Here is a 15,432-nt window from a genome sequence, read left to right on the forward strand (position 1 = left end):
TGAGAAAAGTTATACACTGTAGCCTGAACATGAAATGTATTTTGATATGATTGAAATAGGCCTATAGCTTACTGTTTATATTTTTGAGCATTCAACTCTGTTTTCATTCTAAGCATATTTTTATACGTTGCTTGTTTGTATTAATTGCAAAGACATTGGTAACGTATTTGTAGTCAACTTTGTTCTGAAGTTTTCACAGTCACAGAGAGGCGGATGAACCACGTGATTCTGTTTTAGCTGAGATCTGTGTATAAAGTGATTCGGGAGGGCAAAGAAAGCATGTAATGACACAATTAGCTGTTCTACAAGTGGTCTGCGGTAGGCGTTAGATTACGAGCATTTTCAAGTACAACGTTAATAACAATTGCTTGGCGATTTAACCATTCCCCTATGAAGGTTCTAACGATGAACTTAACCTTAAGATGCTTTTGGGAAACCGGGCCTTGTCTTCTTCTATACCATATACAGTGGGGCAAAAAAGTATTTAGTCAGCCACCAATTGTGCAAGTTCTCCCACTTAAAAAGATGAGAGAGGCCTGTCATTTTCATCATAGGTACACTTCAACTATGACAGACAAAATGAGGGGGAAAAAAATCCTGAAAATCACATTGTAGGATTTTTTATGAATTTATTTGCAAATTATGGTGGAAAATAAGTATTTGGTCACCTACAAAAACAAGCAAGATTTCTGGCTCTCACAGACCTGTAACTTCTTCTTTAAGAGGCTCCTCTGTCCTCCACTTGTTACTTGTATTAATGGCACCTGTTTGAACTTGTTATCAGTATAAAAGACACCTGTCCACAACCTCAAACAGTCACACTCCAAACTCCACTATGGCCAAGACCAAAGAGCTGTCAAAGGACACCAGAAACAAAATTGTAGACCTGCACCAGGCTGGGAAGACTGAATCTGCAATAGGTAAGCAGTTTGGTTTGAAGAAATCAACTGTGGGAGCAATTATTAGGAAATGGAAGACATACAAGACCACTGATAATCTCCCTCGATCTGGGGCTCTGCACAAGATCTCACCCTGTGGGGTCAAAATGACCACAAGAACGGTGAGCAAAAATCCCAGAACCACACGGGGGGACCTAGTGAATGACCTGCAGAGAGCTGGGACCAAAGTAGCAAAGCCTACCATCAGTAACACACTACGCCGCCAGGGACTCAAATCCTGCAGTGCCAGACGTGTCCCCCTGCTTAAGCCAGTACATGTCCAGGCCCGTCTGAAGTTTGCTAGAGAGCATTTGGATGATCCAGAAGAAGATTGGGAGAATGTCATATGGTCAGATGAAACCAAAATATAACTTTTTGGTAAAAACTCAAGTCGTCGTGTTTGGAGGACAAAGAATGCTGAGTTGCATCCAAAGAACACCATACCGACTGTGAAGCATGGGGGTGGAAACATCACACTTTGGGGCTGTTTTTCTGCAAAGGGACCAGGACGACTGATCCGTGTAAAGGAAAGAATGACAACATTCAGCTGAAAAAACAGTGCGCTAAATTAAAAAATATTTTTTTAGAAATATGGAACTTTCACACATGAACAAGTCCAAATACAGCAAATGAAAGAAACATCTTGTTAATCTACCCATCGTGTCCGATTTCAAAAATGCTTTACAGCGAAAGCACAACATATGATTGTTATATCACCGCCATGTCAAGAAAACACAGCCATTTTTCCAGTCAAAGATAGGAGTCACAAAAAGCAGAAATGTAGATCAAATTAATCACTAACCTTTGATGATCATCAGATGACACTCATAGGACATCATGTTACACAATACATGTATGTTTTGTTCAATAATGTGCATATTTATATCCAAAAATCTGTTTACATTGGCGCGTTACGTGCAGTAATGTTTTGATTCCAAAACATCTGGTGATTTTGCAGAAATACTCATTATAAACATTGATAAAAGATACAACTGTTATTCACAGAATTAAAGATAGACTTCTCCTTAATGCAACCGCTGTATCAGATTTTTTAAAAACTTTACAGAAAAAGCATCATCTGAGAATGGTGCTCAGAGCCCAATCCAGCAAGAGAAATATCTGCCATTTTGGAGTCAACAGAAGTTAGAAATAACACCATAAATATTCACTTACCTTTGATGATCTTCATCAGAAGTCAGTCCCAGGAATCCCAGTTTGACAATAAATGACTGATTTGTTCCATAAAGTCCATAATTTATGTCTAAATAGCCACTTGTTGTTAGCGTGTTCAGCCCAGTAATCCATCTTCATGAGGCGCAAGCACTACGTCCAGACAAAAGCTCAACGGTCCATTACAGGTTGTAGAAACAAGTCAAACGATGTATGGAATCAATCTTTAGGATGTTTTTAACATAAAATATCAATAATGTTCCACCCGGAGAATTCCTATATCTGAAGAAAAGCACTGGAACGAGAGGTAACTCTGTCAGGAGCGTGCGTCACGAGCCTGAGACACTCTTCCAGACCACTGACTCAAACCGGTCTCATGAGCCCCTCCTTTATAGTAGAATCCTCATTCAAGTTTCTAAAGACGGTTGACATCTAGTGGAAGCCGTAGGAAGTGCAACTTTATTCATATCCCACTGTGTATTCCGTAGGCCAAGCTTTGAAAAACTACAAACCTCAGATTTCCCACTTCCTGGTTGGATTTTTCTCAGGTTTTCGCCTGCCATATGAGTTCTGTTATACACAGACATCATTCAAACAGTTTTAGAAACTTCAGAGTGTTTTCTATCCAATAGTAATAATAATATGCATATATTAGCATCTGGGACAGAGTAGGAGGCAGTTCACTCTGGGCACGCTATTCATCCAAAAGTGAAAATGCTGACCCCTATCCCAAAATAGTTTTAAGGGTCTTTCCTGATTAAGGGTTATATCAGGGATATATATGATTATTATTATTTTTTTAGGGGGTGGAAATTATCATTGGTTAAGGAAACACTCCAGGCTGCTCTTGAGTGTCTACAATTGTATAGAAAGTATGCAGAAATTATAATGGACCTATATACTGTGGACTATATATACATTATTTATTTATTTTCAAATAACTGCCCTTTTTCTGTCCTGCAAATTAATTTTGACAAACAAACCGGTCCCTTTTAAAATCTGTGTGGCCCTCTGTTGAATTTTGAAATCCCGTTGTGGTCCTCGAGCTTTAACGTTTGCCCACCCCTGGTTTAAATGAATATGTTCAACGTTGTTATCTCTGCGTTGTGTCAACATTGTTTTTGTCACATTGTGTTAACAGTGCTCCTCTCCTCTCAGGGATGTGAAGGCAGGGAACATCCTCCTGACAGAGCCTGGCCAGGTGAAGCTGGGAGACTTTGGCTCTGCCTCCATTGTTGCCCCCGCCAACTCCTTTGTAGGAACCCCCTACTGGTGAGGAGCTAGAACTGCAAACTGTGGACTATTCAATTCCTTGTGGGCCAAATTGCTGCTGGTTTTCTCCTGTGAATCTCCAAATCCTCCCCCACTCCCTGCCCTACACACAAGGGATTGTACACTCTTTTTAACCAGTGGCTGATTATAAAGGGATGGTTCACTCTTTTTCCAGGATGGCACCTGAGGTGATCCTAGCGATGGACGAGGGTCAGTACGACGGCAAGGTGGACGTCTGGTCTCTGGGCATCACCTGTATAGAGCTGGGTAGGCATCGCCAGGGCAAGAAACCACTCTAGGATCTTCATGGCAACAAACTATTCACAATCTCTATGGTACTGTAGAGAGGGAATGCCGCCCTTGGACACCACATCAAGAAAGAGATCTAACAATGTAGTATAATATAGGAAATATGAAGGTGTCTTGGCAAATGGCTCCACAGTGAACTTTGACCCCAGGCCCTCAGTGTGACCCCTGTCTGAGTGGTCTGACCAAATCCCTAACCCCTGGGAGTTGGTAATAGTCTATGTTGTGTATGTTTGTCCCGGCATTGTTACTGGGATTTAAGAGACTCAGCGCTAAGCTCCTTTGGCTGTTAGCTAACATGTCCTCTCTCTCCTTCCTCTCTCTATCACTTGTTACTTTCTCTCTATCTCCCTTTCCTTCTCTTGATTGATCTCTTCTTTTTATACCCTCTCTCTCCCTCTCTTCCTCCCTCCCTTGTCTCACTTTAGCGGAAAGGAAGCCTCCTCTGTTCAATATGAATGCTATGAGTGCCTTATACCACATCGCCCAGAACGAGAGCCCCATCCTAGCGTCCAATCACTGGTGAGCGTCACTCTCCCTCATGTACATTTCTCCACTCACTTATCGGTCTGTCATTCACCTAACTGCCTCTCTCTTGCTTAATCCTTTTTTTCTTGATCTCTCCTTTACATCACTGTCTCGTTGTTTCCTTTACATCCCTGTCTCGTTGTCTCTTAACGCTCTTTCGCTCACTCACCAGCTCTCTCACGCATCAGCTCTCTTTCTGTCTTCTCTCTTACTGAACTCTGTTCTCTCTCGTGCCGTAGGTCTGATTATTTCCGTAACTTTGTGGACTCCTGTCTACAGAAGATTCCACAAGACAGGCCTATCTCCGATGTGTTGCTGAATGTAAGAGTGCAGCGCACACACCTTTTTCTTGTTCCTCCTCTCTTCCTCAATTTCTCTCTCTAACTCTTTGCACTCCCCCCTCCCCCCCTGTCTGTAGCACCGGTTTCTGTGTCGTGAGCGTCCCCTAACGGCGGTGATGGACCTCATAGCGAGGACCAAGGACGCAGTGCGGGAGCTGGACAACCTTCAGTACAGGAAGATGAAGAAGATCCTCTTCCATGAAGCCCACAACGGACCCACCCCAGAGGGAGGCGAGGAGGAGGAGGTAGACTTATTCCACGTTTTGTTGTTTCAACCTAAATTCAAAATATATTTTTTTCTCCACTATCTACACACAATAGCCCATAATGACAAAGTGAAAACATGTTTTTATAAATGTTAGCTGATTTATTGAAAATAAAATACAGATATCTAATTTACATAAGTATTCAAACCCCTGAGTTGATTCATGTTAGAATCACCTTTGGCAGCGATTACAACTGTGAGTCTTTCTGAGTAAGTCTCTTAAGAGCTTTGCACACCTGGATTACTTATGTGCACATTAATTTGTCTCCCAGTGTCTGTTGGAATACAGACTGAACAAGGCATTCCTCTAGGATTATGCCTGTGCTTAGCTCTATTCTGTTTCTTTGTATCATAAAAAACTCCTTAGTCTTTGCCAATGACAAGCATACCCATGACACGATGCAGCCACCACCATGCTTGAAAATATGAAGTGAACTTGGATTTGCCCTAAACATAACTTTGTCCTGAATACAAAGTGTTATGTTTCTTTGCCACATTTTTTTGCAGTTTTACTTTAGTGCCTTATTGCAAACAGGATGTATGTCTTTCAATATTTTATTCTGTACAGGCTTCCTTCTTTTCACTCTGTCATTTAGGTTAGTGTTGTGGATTAACTACAATGTTGATCCATCCTCTGTTTTCTCCTGTCACAGCCATGTAACTCAAACTGTTTTAATGTTACCATTGGCCTCATGGTGAAATCCCTGAGCGGTTTTCTTCCTCTCCGGCAACTGAGTTAGGAAAGATGCCTGTATCTTTGTAGTGACTGGGTGTATTGATGCATCCAAAGTGTAATTAATAACTTCAGCATGCTCAAAGGGATATTCAATGTCTTTTTAATTTTTTTTTGCCCATCTACCAATTGGTTCCCTTCTTTGCAAAGCATTGGAAAATCGCCATGGTCTTTGTGCTTGAATCTGTGTTTGAAATTCACTGCTTGGCTGAGGGGCCTTCAGTAATTATGTGTGTACAGAGATGAGGTAGTCATTCAAAAATAATGTGAAACACTATTATCGCGCATAGTGAATCCATGCAACGTATGACTTGCACATTTGTTCTCCTGAACTTATTTAGGCTTGCCGTAAGAGGTTGAATACTTATTGACTCAAGACATTTGATATTTTTAATTTGTAAAAATGTCTAAACAAATCCACTTTGACACTATTGGGTATTGTGTGTAGGCCAGTGAGACAATCTCAACGTAATCCATTTTAAATGCAGGCTGTAACACAACATTTGGGAAAAGTCTAGGGCTGTGAATATTTTCTGAAGGCACTGTATCTTATGTTAACTTTCTGCCTCTACCTGCCTGTGTCTGTCTCTGCATGTTTCTGACTGTCTGTATCTGCCTGCCTGTCTATAACGTCTCTCTATTTTTCCTCCCCCCTCACCCAGGAGGTGGAGCAGTACCTGCTGCGTACGGGCACTGTGGGCAGCATGGAGAGTTCCCAGTCTGTGCCCAGTATGTCCATCTCCGCCAGCTCCCAGAGCTCCTCTGTCAACAGCCTGGCGGACGGCTCTGACGACAGCAACGAGATGGCTATGATGACCGAGGGAGAGCACACGGTCACCTCCAACTCCTCCATTATACACCGCCCTACCGTAAGTCTGAGAGAGGTGTATGTGTGTGTGAATGGGGTTTGGGTGAGGTGGGGTGTGTCTGCGGTGGGGGGAGATGGCAATGATGACTGAGGGAGAGAAGTCTCCTCCATTATACACCGCCCTACTGTAAGTCTGAGGTGGTGTGCGTGCTAGAGGGAGAGAATATTGTGGTGTGTGTATGTGGTAAATATGTCAGGTGTGTGCAATTGTTTGTGGACATTAATTAAACATCCCTCTCCTGAATTCTCTTTCTCTCGCCTTGTCCCCCTCCCCCAGGGTCAGGATAATATCTATGATGACCCATACCAGCCAGAGATGGACCAGCAGCAGCCCTCGTCAGCCGCCCGCCGCAGGGCCTACTACCGCAACCGGGACCACTTCGCCACCATCCGCACGGCCTCCCTGGTGAGCACATCCCCAAACCCCTCTCTCTGACCTAACCACTCTCTCTGACATGACCGCAAACGCTAACCCCTGAACCTCTCTTTCTCTGATACGACTGCTAACACAACCCCCTGACCCCTCTCTCATACTACTATGAACGCTTGTTTGTTTTCTTACAACTACTTTGCCTAAGCTTGATTGAGTTTGCGTGTGATCCAATGGAACAGTCCCACAACTGGAAACCCCACCCACCTGTCTCTCCAGGCAGGCTCAATAGAAAACTCAAAGATGTCAGATACTATTGAAACACATTCCCTCTCTCCTTCCCTTTCTCTCTCTTTTCCTCCCCTTTCTCTTTCTCCAATCTCTCTCCCCTCTCTCCAGGTCACTCGTCAGATCCAGGAGCACGAGCAGGGCTCAGCGCTGAGGGAGCAGATGTCTGGCTATAAGAGGATGAGGAGGCAGCACCAGAAACAGTTGATGGGCCTGGAGAACAAGCTGAAGGCTGAGATGGATGAGCACCAGCTGAGACTAGACAAAGAGCTGGAGAACCAGAGGAACAGCTTCGGAGGAGAGGGGGACAAACTGGGCAAGAAACACCAGGCCATCCTGGAGAAGGAGGTGAGGGATGGCAGGACTGGAGGAAAAGAGGGGTGGAGAACCAGGGCTTTGGAGGAGAGGGGGTCAAACCGGGCAAGAAACAGATGAACAGAATGTAGTATTTTTCTCCCTTCATCCCAATATTGGGGCTATATCCAGGAAGGCCAAAGTTCTAGGAGCTGGCCCTAAAATATTGTATTAGTGATCATACAAAAGATTTTGCTGTGAGACTTGTGAGCATGAAAAAATATATATTTGTTGGTCTTATGTGATTAATAAGGAGCATCCAGACGCTGCACTTGATAAATTTATGAAATTGCTTCTTCCAATTATTGATAAACATGGACCTGTTAAGAAACTGACTTAGAACTTTTTTATACCCCTTTTTTTTCTCCCCAATTTCGTGGTATCCAATTGGTAGTAGTTAGTCTTGTCTCATAGCTGCAACTCCCGTACGGATTCGGGAGCGGCGACGGTCGAGAGCCATGCGTCCTCCGAAACACAACCCAACCTAGCCCCACTGCTTCTTGACCCAACGCACATCCAACCCGGAAGCCAGCCGCACCAATGTGTACACCTGGCGACCTGGTCAGCATGCACTGTGCCCGGCCCGCCACAGGAGTCGCTAGTGCGCAAGGATATCCCTGCCTGCCAAACCCTCCCTAAACCGGACGACGCGGGCCAATTGTGCATCGCCCCACGGACCTCCCGGTCGCGGCCGGCTGCGACAGAGCCTGGGCTCGAACCCAGAGTCACAAATGCCATTCTTAAACATGCAATACGGCTTTCCTCAGTACGACATCCTCATCGACCCACTGTGCTGTCAGACCAAAGAATGCTCATGGGGCTGACAACGCTGGTCCAAATGTCAGTCGTGAAGCCAGTAGCAGTGACGCCCATAGCAAGAAGCTCATGGTTGTGCGTTTCAACAATACTGTGTAATTCCGGTAGGGCAACATCTGAAAAATAGCGCCTACTTGGTAGTGTATACCGGGGCTCGAGGTGCTCGACCAGTCGGCAAAAGCCAACATCATCCACGACAGAGAACGGTTGATTATCAAGGGCAATGAACTCCATTATCTTGCCGTTAATGGATTTCGCCTTTGCATGTCTCGCTGATATTTTCTTACTCTTTCAAATGACTGTTTGATTTGGAACTTATTTAGTTGTTGAAAGTGTGCGCTTAGTTGCATATGACCTTTTTGTTATCTTCCTTTGAAACTTCTAAATAGATCCACACGACAAATGTCGTGGGCTAGATTCGGAATGCTGTGTTGCAAGTGTAGTGCTGTATTTTTTCCTGTGGCGTCATTACCTCATCTACCTACGTTATATAGGTATGCACGTCAGCTTTGACGTCGGTTTTGCACATCGGCGTTAAACTAGACATCGAACCGATGTTGGCATCTTTAGCCGATATCGTCCGATTCCGATATGCTTAACGATATATTGTGCATCCCTAGTCAAAACATATAGATTTCAATGGTTGTAATGATGGGGAGCGGTCTGTCCGTAATAAAGCGATGCTCTGCTTTTTTGACACCACATTCCAAAAAGCAAGTAGGCTCTAGTTTAGTGTTATATTGACTATTGTCCAGTCTTGTGGTGAAGTGCTGCAAGGAAAGAACTAGTTAAGCTGCAGCTGGCTCAGAACAGAGCGGAACGTCTTGTTCTTCATTGTAATCAGAGGGCTGATATAAGTGCTATGCATGCCAGTCTCTTGGCTAAGAGTTGAGGAGAGACTGATTGCATCACTTCTTTTTATAAGAAATGTGTTGAAAATCCCAAATTGTTTCCTTAGGCAACTTACACACAGCTCTGACCTCACCAGGGGTCTTTTCATTCCCCAAATCCAGAACAAAATCAAGAAAGCGTACAGTATTATATAGAGCCAATTCTTTCATGTAACTACGTTCCATCTCATTTCTCAAGTGAACAGCAAACTTGGTTTCTTCCTTATTTGACCTAGATAATTTGTATATGTATTGATATGTACGCTTTTTAAAAAAGCTATTGTTTTGTGAGGACCCCGGGAAGAGTAGCTGCTGCTTTTGCAACAGTTAATGGGGATCCTAATAAAATACCAAATGCCTCTCTCCCCAGACCAAGGCAGCCCTAGCTGAGGAGAAGAAGTTCCAGCAGCATATCCTGAGCCAGCAGAAAAAGGAGCTGACCAGTCTACTGGAGTCTCAGAAACGCCAGTACCGTCAGCGCAAGGACCAGCTCAAAGAGGTACAACCTTATTCCATCCACATGTTCCAACCACACGACTACCTTATTACAACCATACAGGACAACCATACAATTGTGGTCACATGGGGCTGACCCAGGAGTGGCTGGTGTCACCCTCTAACCCTTCCCAGAGTGTTGTTTTGATTGGCTGGTGTCACATTCTAACCCAGGGTTCCCCAACTGGTGGCGCACAGGCCAAATTTTATTTGGGCCCCCTACTTTTTCTGAGCAAAATATAAAACAAATGTATTTTTTCTTGTTTCACATAAGACTGTAAAAACACCCAGGAAATCAGCTCCAGGTTTGACTTTTTTTTAAAATTTAGAAATCTATTCCCAAGTATTCCAACGCATAATAGAGAAACAAATCAGTCATCTACAAAAGTAAGCAAAATTATAAATTGTTATGTTTCAACCAAACATTGAATCTGTTTGGGCTTCTCGCGGTTAATTTGCAGTCTAGAATTGATTTGTAATTATGTTCCCCCCGACCATCCGACCATACTAGGGACTGAATGAGAACCAGTCGACCCCTAAAAGGGAGAAGCAAGGAAAAACCTTTTTGTCCCCCCCCCCCACAAATGTTTAATTACAGTGCAGCTGACTCGTCTGCTCTTTTGTCTTCACTGATGATGCAAGTGTGTGTTCGGTCTGTTCCCCTAGCCTATTCATTGGTAGGTCCTGCTTTACTGAAGTTGATTTAGTGCAAAAACATTGCGAGATACAGCTTTTGATTACGGATAGATAGGCCTAGTGCACGGTTCTGACTCTGTCTGTCTGGTGGCCGACCTGCCTATACTGTGCCCCTCCCCTCTCCCTCCGATCCTTGCTAGCTTGCTATGGAAGGTGCAGGCAGCTTGAGATCATTTGATTGACCGTTCTGATCACCCAAGTGATGGACGTTAGTTTCTGCTTCAATAGCCGCATTCCTTTACAGAAGTAAAATGCCTGTTCAGTGGCCCCTCGAAACGATCTCCAGAGAAGGTTTTACATCTGCATCTTTAAAAAGCCTCAGTGTACCCTTACAGACAAACAAACATGCAATAGCCGTGGCACTTTAAAGGGTATATGACTGCGGTACATGTAACTTAATTGCCCGGCCCTAGTGTTCATACATGCGTATTAGGACTATTACTCTGCATTGTGAATTGATGTGGAATTTTGAGCCATTTGTCACGTCCCTACGTTGTAACTCTTCCCCCCTGTGTTGTAATGAGTCTATGGTGTCACACTCCAACCCTTCCCCCTGTGTTTCAACTAGGAACTGAATGAGAACCAGTCAACCCCTAAGCGGGAGAAGCAGGAATGGCTGGTGCGTCAGAAGGAGTGTCTGCAGCAGCTGCAGGCAGAGGAGGAGGCGGGGCTGCTGAGGAGACAGAGGCAGTACTACGAGCTGCAGTGTCGCCAGTACAAGAGGAAGATGCTGCTGGCCCGACACAACCTGGAACAAGACCTACTCAGAGAGGTATAGCAGGCCTATTGTAGTACCTATAGTATAGGTATATTACTGGGGGAGATTGACCTGCTCAGATGTCTCGTTCACCAGCCGTCTCTCTCCTCTCTCTCTCTCTCGGTCTGTCTCTGTCTCTCTCTGTCAAACCATCTAGTTTCACAGCGCCTCAGAACCGAACTTAAATCTAGTTGACTGGACGCTTATGGCAGGAGCGGCGAAAACAGCCGCCGGTTTTAATTGGCAGATCTGTCCATCACCATATAGCATATCCCTTAGAATCTCCCCCCAACATTATCAACTTCAAGCATAAGTTATTTAAACATAGTGACTTCGGGAAAATCTGAAAGTTTGCATCTTAATTAAAAATGTTTTTTACTTTAACTTTATATGCCTCAAATCAGAATCAATTGGGCTTCCCAAACCTAATATGGCTAATGTGATGACATTTATTTTGATAGGCAATTTTGCCATTTTTCAAAGTCACATCTAATTCAACTGTTGCCTCAATTTAGAGCCACACGTCATAGTCGTGTGATTCGCTCAGAATATGAATTGATTAGCATTCGGTTTGGGCACTATATATATTTTCATATTTTCAATTCATCCTTCTCTCATCCCAGGATTTATGGTATTACTGCCTAAGTACACAAGGGGGTGCCAAAAAACACAAAGCCCATTGGGTGTCTATTACTAGAATGCTAACAAAATGTGTACAAGTAATAGCACATTTCCATAGAGGCTGCTTGCTAAATATGTTAACGAGCGCAAATGTTAATAAATTAATTTCAAGATGGGGAAATCCAGGTCATAAAGTTATACATGAATAGGTATGAGCTACCGAATGCCATTTTTGGTGAGGTTGGACATTTTAGGGAATATGAATGATAAACATTAGAAATAGGATGGCCATTATCGTTCTTGCAAAAATGACCTTTTTCATTGTAAGCTCATTTACTTCTATGGCTGCTACTGATGACAATTAAGCTATTTTCTGCATAATGTGTTGCACTAATGTATTTTCTGTAAAGGAAAACTATAGTTGAATTTGAGACATCTGTGGCTTTGTGTTGTGTGACACCACATTTTGGTGGCCTTTTATTGTCCCCAGCACAAGGTGCACCTGTTCAATCAGCTTCTTGATATGCCACACCTGTCAGGCAGATGGACTATCTTGGCAAAGGAGGAACGCTCACTAACAGGGATGTTAACAAGTGTGTGCAAAATTGTAGAGAAATAAGCATTTTGTGCGTCTGGAATATTTCTGGGATCTTTTATTTCATCTTGAAACATGGAACCAACACTTTACATGTTGCGTTCATATGTTTGTTCAGTGTAGCTACAAATATTTTAAAAATGTATTGAAATAGTTAAGTTTTGACAGCCACAGGATGGTTTGTCCAATACTCTCATCAAATACCCCGATATACGGTATACCGCCCAAGCCTAATTAGCATGTCATTCAGTAAATCCACACCCCCTGAATTCCAAACAGTCCCACACTGTTACCAAATCAAATGTATTTATATAGCCCTTCGTACATCAGCTGATATCTCAAAGTGCTGTACAGAAACCCAGCCTAAAACCCCAAACAGCAAGCAATGCAGGTGTAGAAGCACGGTGGCTAGGACAAACTCCCTAGAAAGGCCAGAACCTAGGAAGTAACCTAGAGGAACCAGGCTATGAGGGGTGGCCAGTTCTCTTCTGGCTGTGCCGGGTGGAGATTATAACACAACATGGCCAAGATGTTCAAATGTTCATAGATGACCAGCAGGGTCAAGTAATAATAATCACAGTGGTTGTAGAGGGTGCAACAGGTCAGCACCTCAGGAGTAAATGTCAGTTGGCTTTTCATAGCCGATCATTCAGAGTATCTACCGCTCCTGCTGTCTCTAGAGAGTTGAAAACAGCAGGTCTGAGACAGGTAGCACGTCCGGTGAACAGGTCGGGGTTCCATAGTCGCAAGCCGAACAGTTGAAACTGGAGCAGCAGCACGACCAGGTGGACTGGGGACAGCAAGGAGTCATCAGGCCAGGTAGTCCTGAGGCATGGTCCTAGGGCTCAGGTTCTCAGAGAGAGATTTAAAGATGCCCTCTGGTGGTAAATAGTACCACTAATAGTACCAGTGGTTGCCATAGAATTCTGTGGCACCACGCAAGCTGTGCTGCAGTACTCTGCAACTTTTAAAGGATGAACCACTGTACATAATCTGTCTCAAGGCAATTGTCTAAATGCGTATCTGCGTGGATGCATCCATGCACACCACACACACACTAACGTTCAAACGTTTGGGGTCACTTAGAAATGTCCTTGTTTTTGAAAGAAAATCAAAAAAAATGGTCCATTTTAAAATAACATCAAATTGATCAGAAATACAGTGTAGACATTGTTAATGTTGTAAATGACTATTGTAGCTGGAAACGGCAGATTTTTTAATGGAATATCTACATAGGCATACAGAGGCCCATAATCAGCAACCATCACTACTGTGTTCCAATGGCACATTGTATTAGCTAATCCAAGTTTTATTATTTTAAAAGGCTAATTGATCATTAGAAACCCTTTTGCAATTATGTTAGCACAGCTGAACTTTTGTTCTGATTAAATAAGCAATTCAACTGGCCCTCTTTAGACTAGTTGAGTGACTGGATTTTTCAGCATTTTTTTGGTTCGATTACAGGCTCAAAGTGGCCAGAAACAAGTAACTTCTGAAACTCGTCAGTCTATTCTTGTTCTGAGAAATAAAGACTTCCATGCTAGAAATTGCCAAGAAACTGAAGATCTCGTACAACACTGTGTACAATTCCTTTCACAGAACTGCGCAAACTGTCTCTAACCAGAATAGAAAGAGGAGTGAGAGACCCCGGTGCACAACTGAGCAAGAGGACAAGTACATTTGAGTGTCTAGTTTCAGAAACCGATGCCTCACAAGTCCTCAACTGGCAGATTAATTAAATAGTACCAGCAAAACACCAGTCTCAACGTCAACAGTGAAGAGGAGACTCCGGGATGCTGGCCTTCGAGGCAGAGTTGCAAAGAAAAGCCATATCTCAGACTGGCCAATAAAAAGAAAAGATTAAGATGGGCAAAAGAACAGACACTGGACAGAGGAACTCTGCCTAGAAGGCCAGCATCCTGGAGTCGCTTCTTCACGGTTGCTGTCGAGACTTGTGTCATTGGAACACAGGAGTGATGGTTGCTTATAATGGAATTAATTTGTGGAATTCCTTTCCTTGATGCGTTTGAGCCAATCCCTATTTGGTAAAATACCAAGTCCATATTCTGCAAAGACCAACTACAGTCATTACTTTAAGACATGAAGGTCAATCAATCTGGAAAATGTCAAGAACTTTGATCGTTTTTTTCAAGTGCAGTTCGCAAAAACCATCAAGCACTGATGAAACCAGCTCTCATGAGGACCGCCACAGGAAAGGAAGAACCAGAGTTACCTCTGCTGCAGAGGATAAGTTAGTGTTACCACCCTAAGAAATTGCAGCCCAAATAAATGCTTCAGAGTTTAAGTAACAGATCCATCTCAACATCAACTGTTCAGAGGAGACTATGTGAATCAGGCCTTCATGGTTGAATTGCTGCAAAGAAACCACTACTAAAGGACACCAATAAGAAGAAGACACTTGCTTTTGCCAAGAAACACGAGCAATGGACATTAGACCGGTGGAAATATGTCCTTTTGGTCTGATGAGTCCAAATTTGAGATTTTTGGTTCCAACCGCTGTGTCTTTGTGAGACGCAAAGTAGGTGAACAGATCTCCGCAATTGTGATTCCCACCGTGAAGCATGGAGGAGGAGGTTATGGTGTGGGTGTGCTTTGCTGGTGACAGTCAGTGATTTATTTAGAATTCAAGGCACACTTAACCAGCATGGCTGCAGCAATACGCCATCTCATCTGGTTTTGGCTTAGACCCACTATCATTTGTTTCTCAACAGGACAATGAATCAACACATCTCCAGGCTGTGTAAGTCTCATCTGACCAAGAAGGAGAGTGATGGAGTTGTGATGGCCTCCACAATCACCCAACCATCACAATTGTGATGGCCTCCACAATCACCCAACCTCAACCCAATTGAGATGGTTTGGGATGAGTTGGACCGCAGAGTAAAGGAAAAGCAGTGAACAAGTGCTCAACTTATGTGGGAACTCCTTCAAGATTGTTGGGAAAGCATTCCAGGTGAAGCTGGTTGAGAGAATGCAAAGTGTGCTAAAACACTTTTGGTCACTACATGATTCCATGTGTTCATAATTTTGATGTCTTCACTATTATTCTACAATGTAGAAAATAGTAAAAATGAAGAAAATAACTTGAATGAGTTGGTGTCAACCTTT

At 43.4% G+C, this 15,432-nt stretch overlaps 1 protein-coding gene across 3 annotated transcripts in view; it reads left to right on the forward strand.

Annotated features, from left to right (window-relative positions):
* The window catches only part of LOC112251401 (serine/threonine-protein kinase TAO2-like), a 38,625-nt gene that overhangs the window by 17,926 nt on the left and 5,267 nt on the right, over window positions 1-15,432 (forward strand). For all 3 annotated transcript variants that reach the window (XM_042321887.1, XM_042321898.1, XM_042321892.1), the window contains exons 7-16: window positions 3,267-3,380; window positions 3,556-3,647; window positions 4,115-4,208; window positions 4,454-4,535; window positions 4,633-4,800; window positions 6,216-6,422; window positions 6,699-6,827; window positions 7,191-7,427; window positions 9,510-9,638; window positions 10,899-11,102. In XM_042321887.1, the coding sequence (XP_042177821.1) occupies window positions 3,267-3,380; window positions 3,556-3,647; window positions 4,115-4,208; window positions 4,454-4,535; window positions 4,633-4,800; window positions 6,216-6,422; window positions 6,699-6,827; window positions 7,191-7,427; window positions 9,510-9,638; window positions 10,899-11,102 (1,456 nt within the window). The remainder of the gene's footprint in view (window positions 1-3,266; window positions 3,381-3,555; window positions 3,648-4,114; window positions 4,209-4,453; window positions 4,536-4,632; window positions 4,801-6,215; window positions 6,423-6,698; window positions 6,828-7,190; window positions 7,428-9,509; window positions 9,639-10,898; window positions 11,103-15,432) is intronic.

This window comes from Oncorhynchus tshawytscha, linkage group LG01 (assembly GCF_018296145.1).
Source record: "Oncorhynchus tshawytscha isolate Ot180627B linkage group LG01, Otsh_v2.0, whole genome shotgun sequence".
Taxonomy (NCBI): domain Eukaryota; kingdom Metazoa; phylum Chordata; class Actinopteri; order Salmoniformes; family Salmonidae; genus Oncorhynchus; species Oncorhynchus tshawytscha.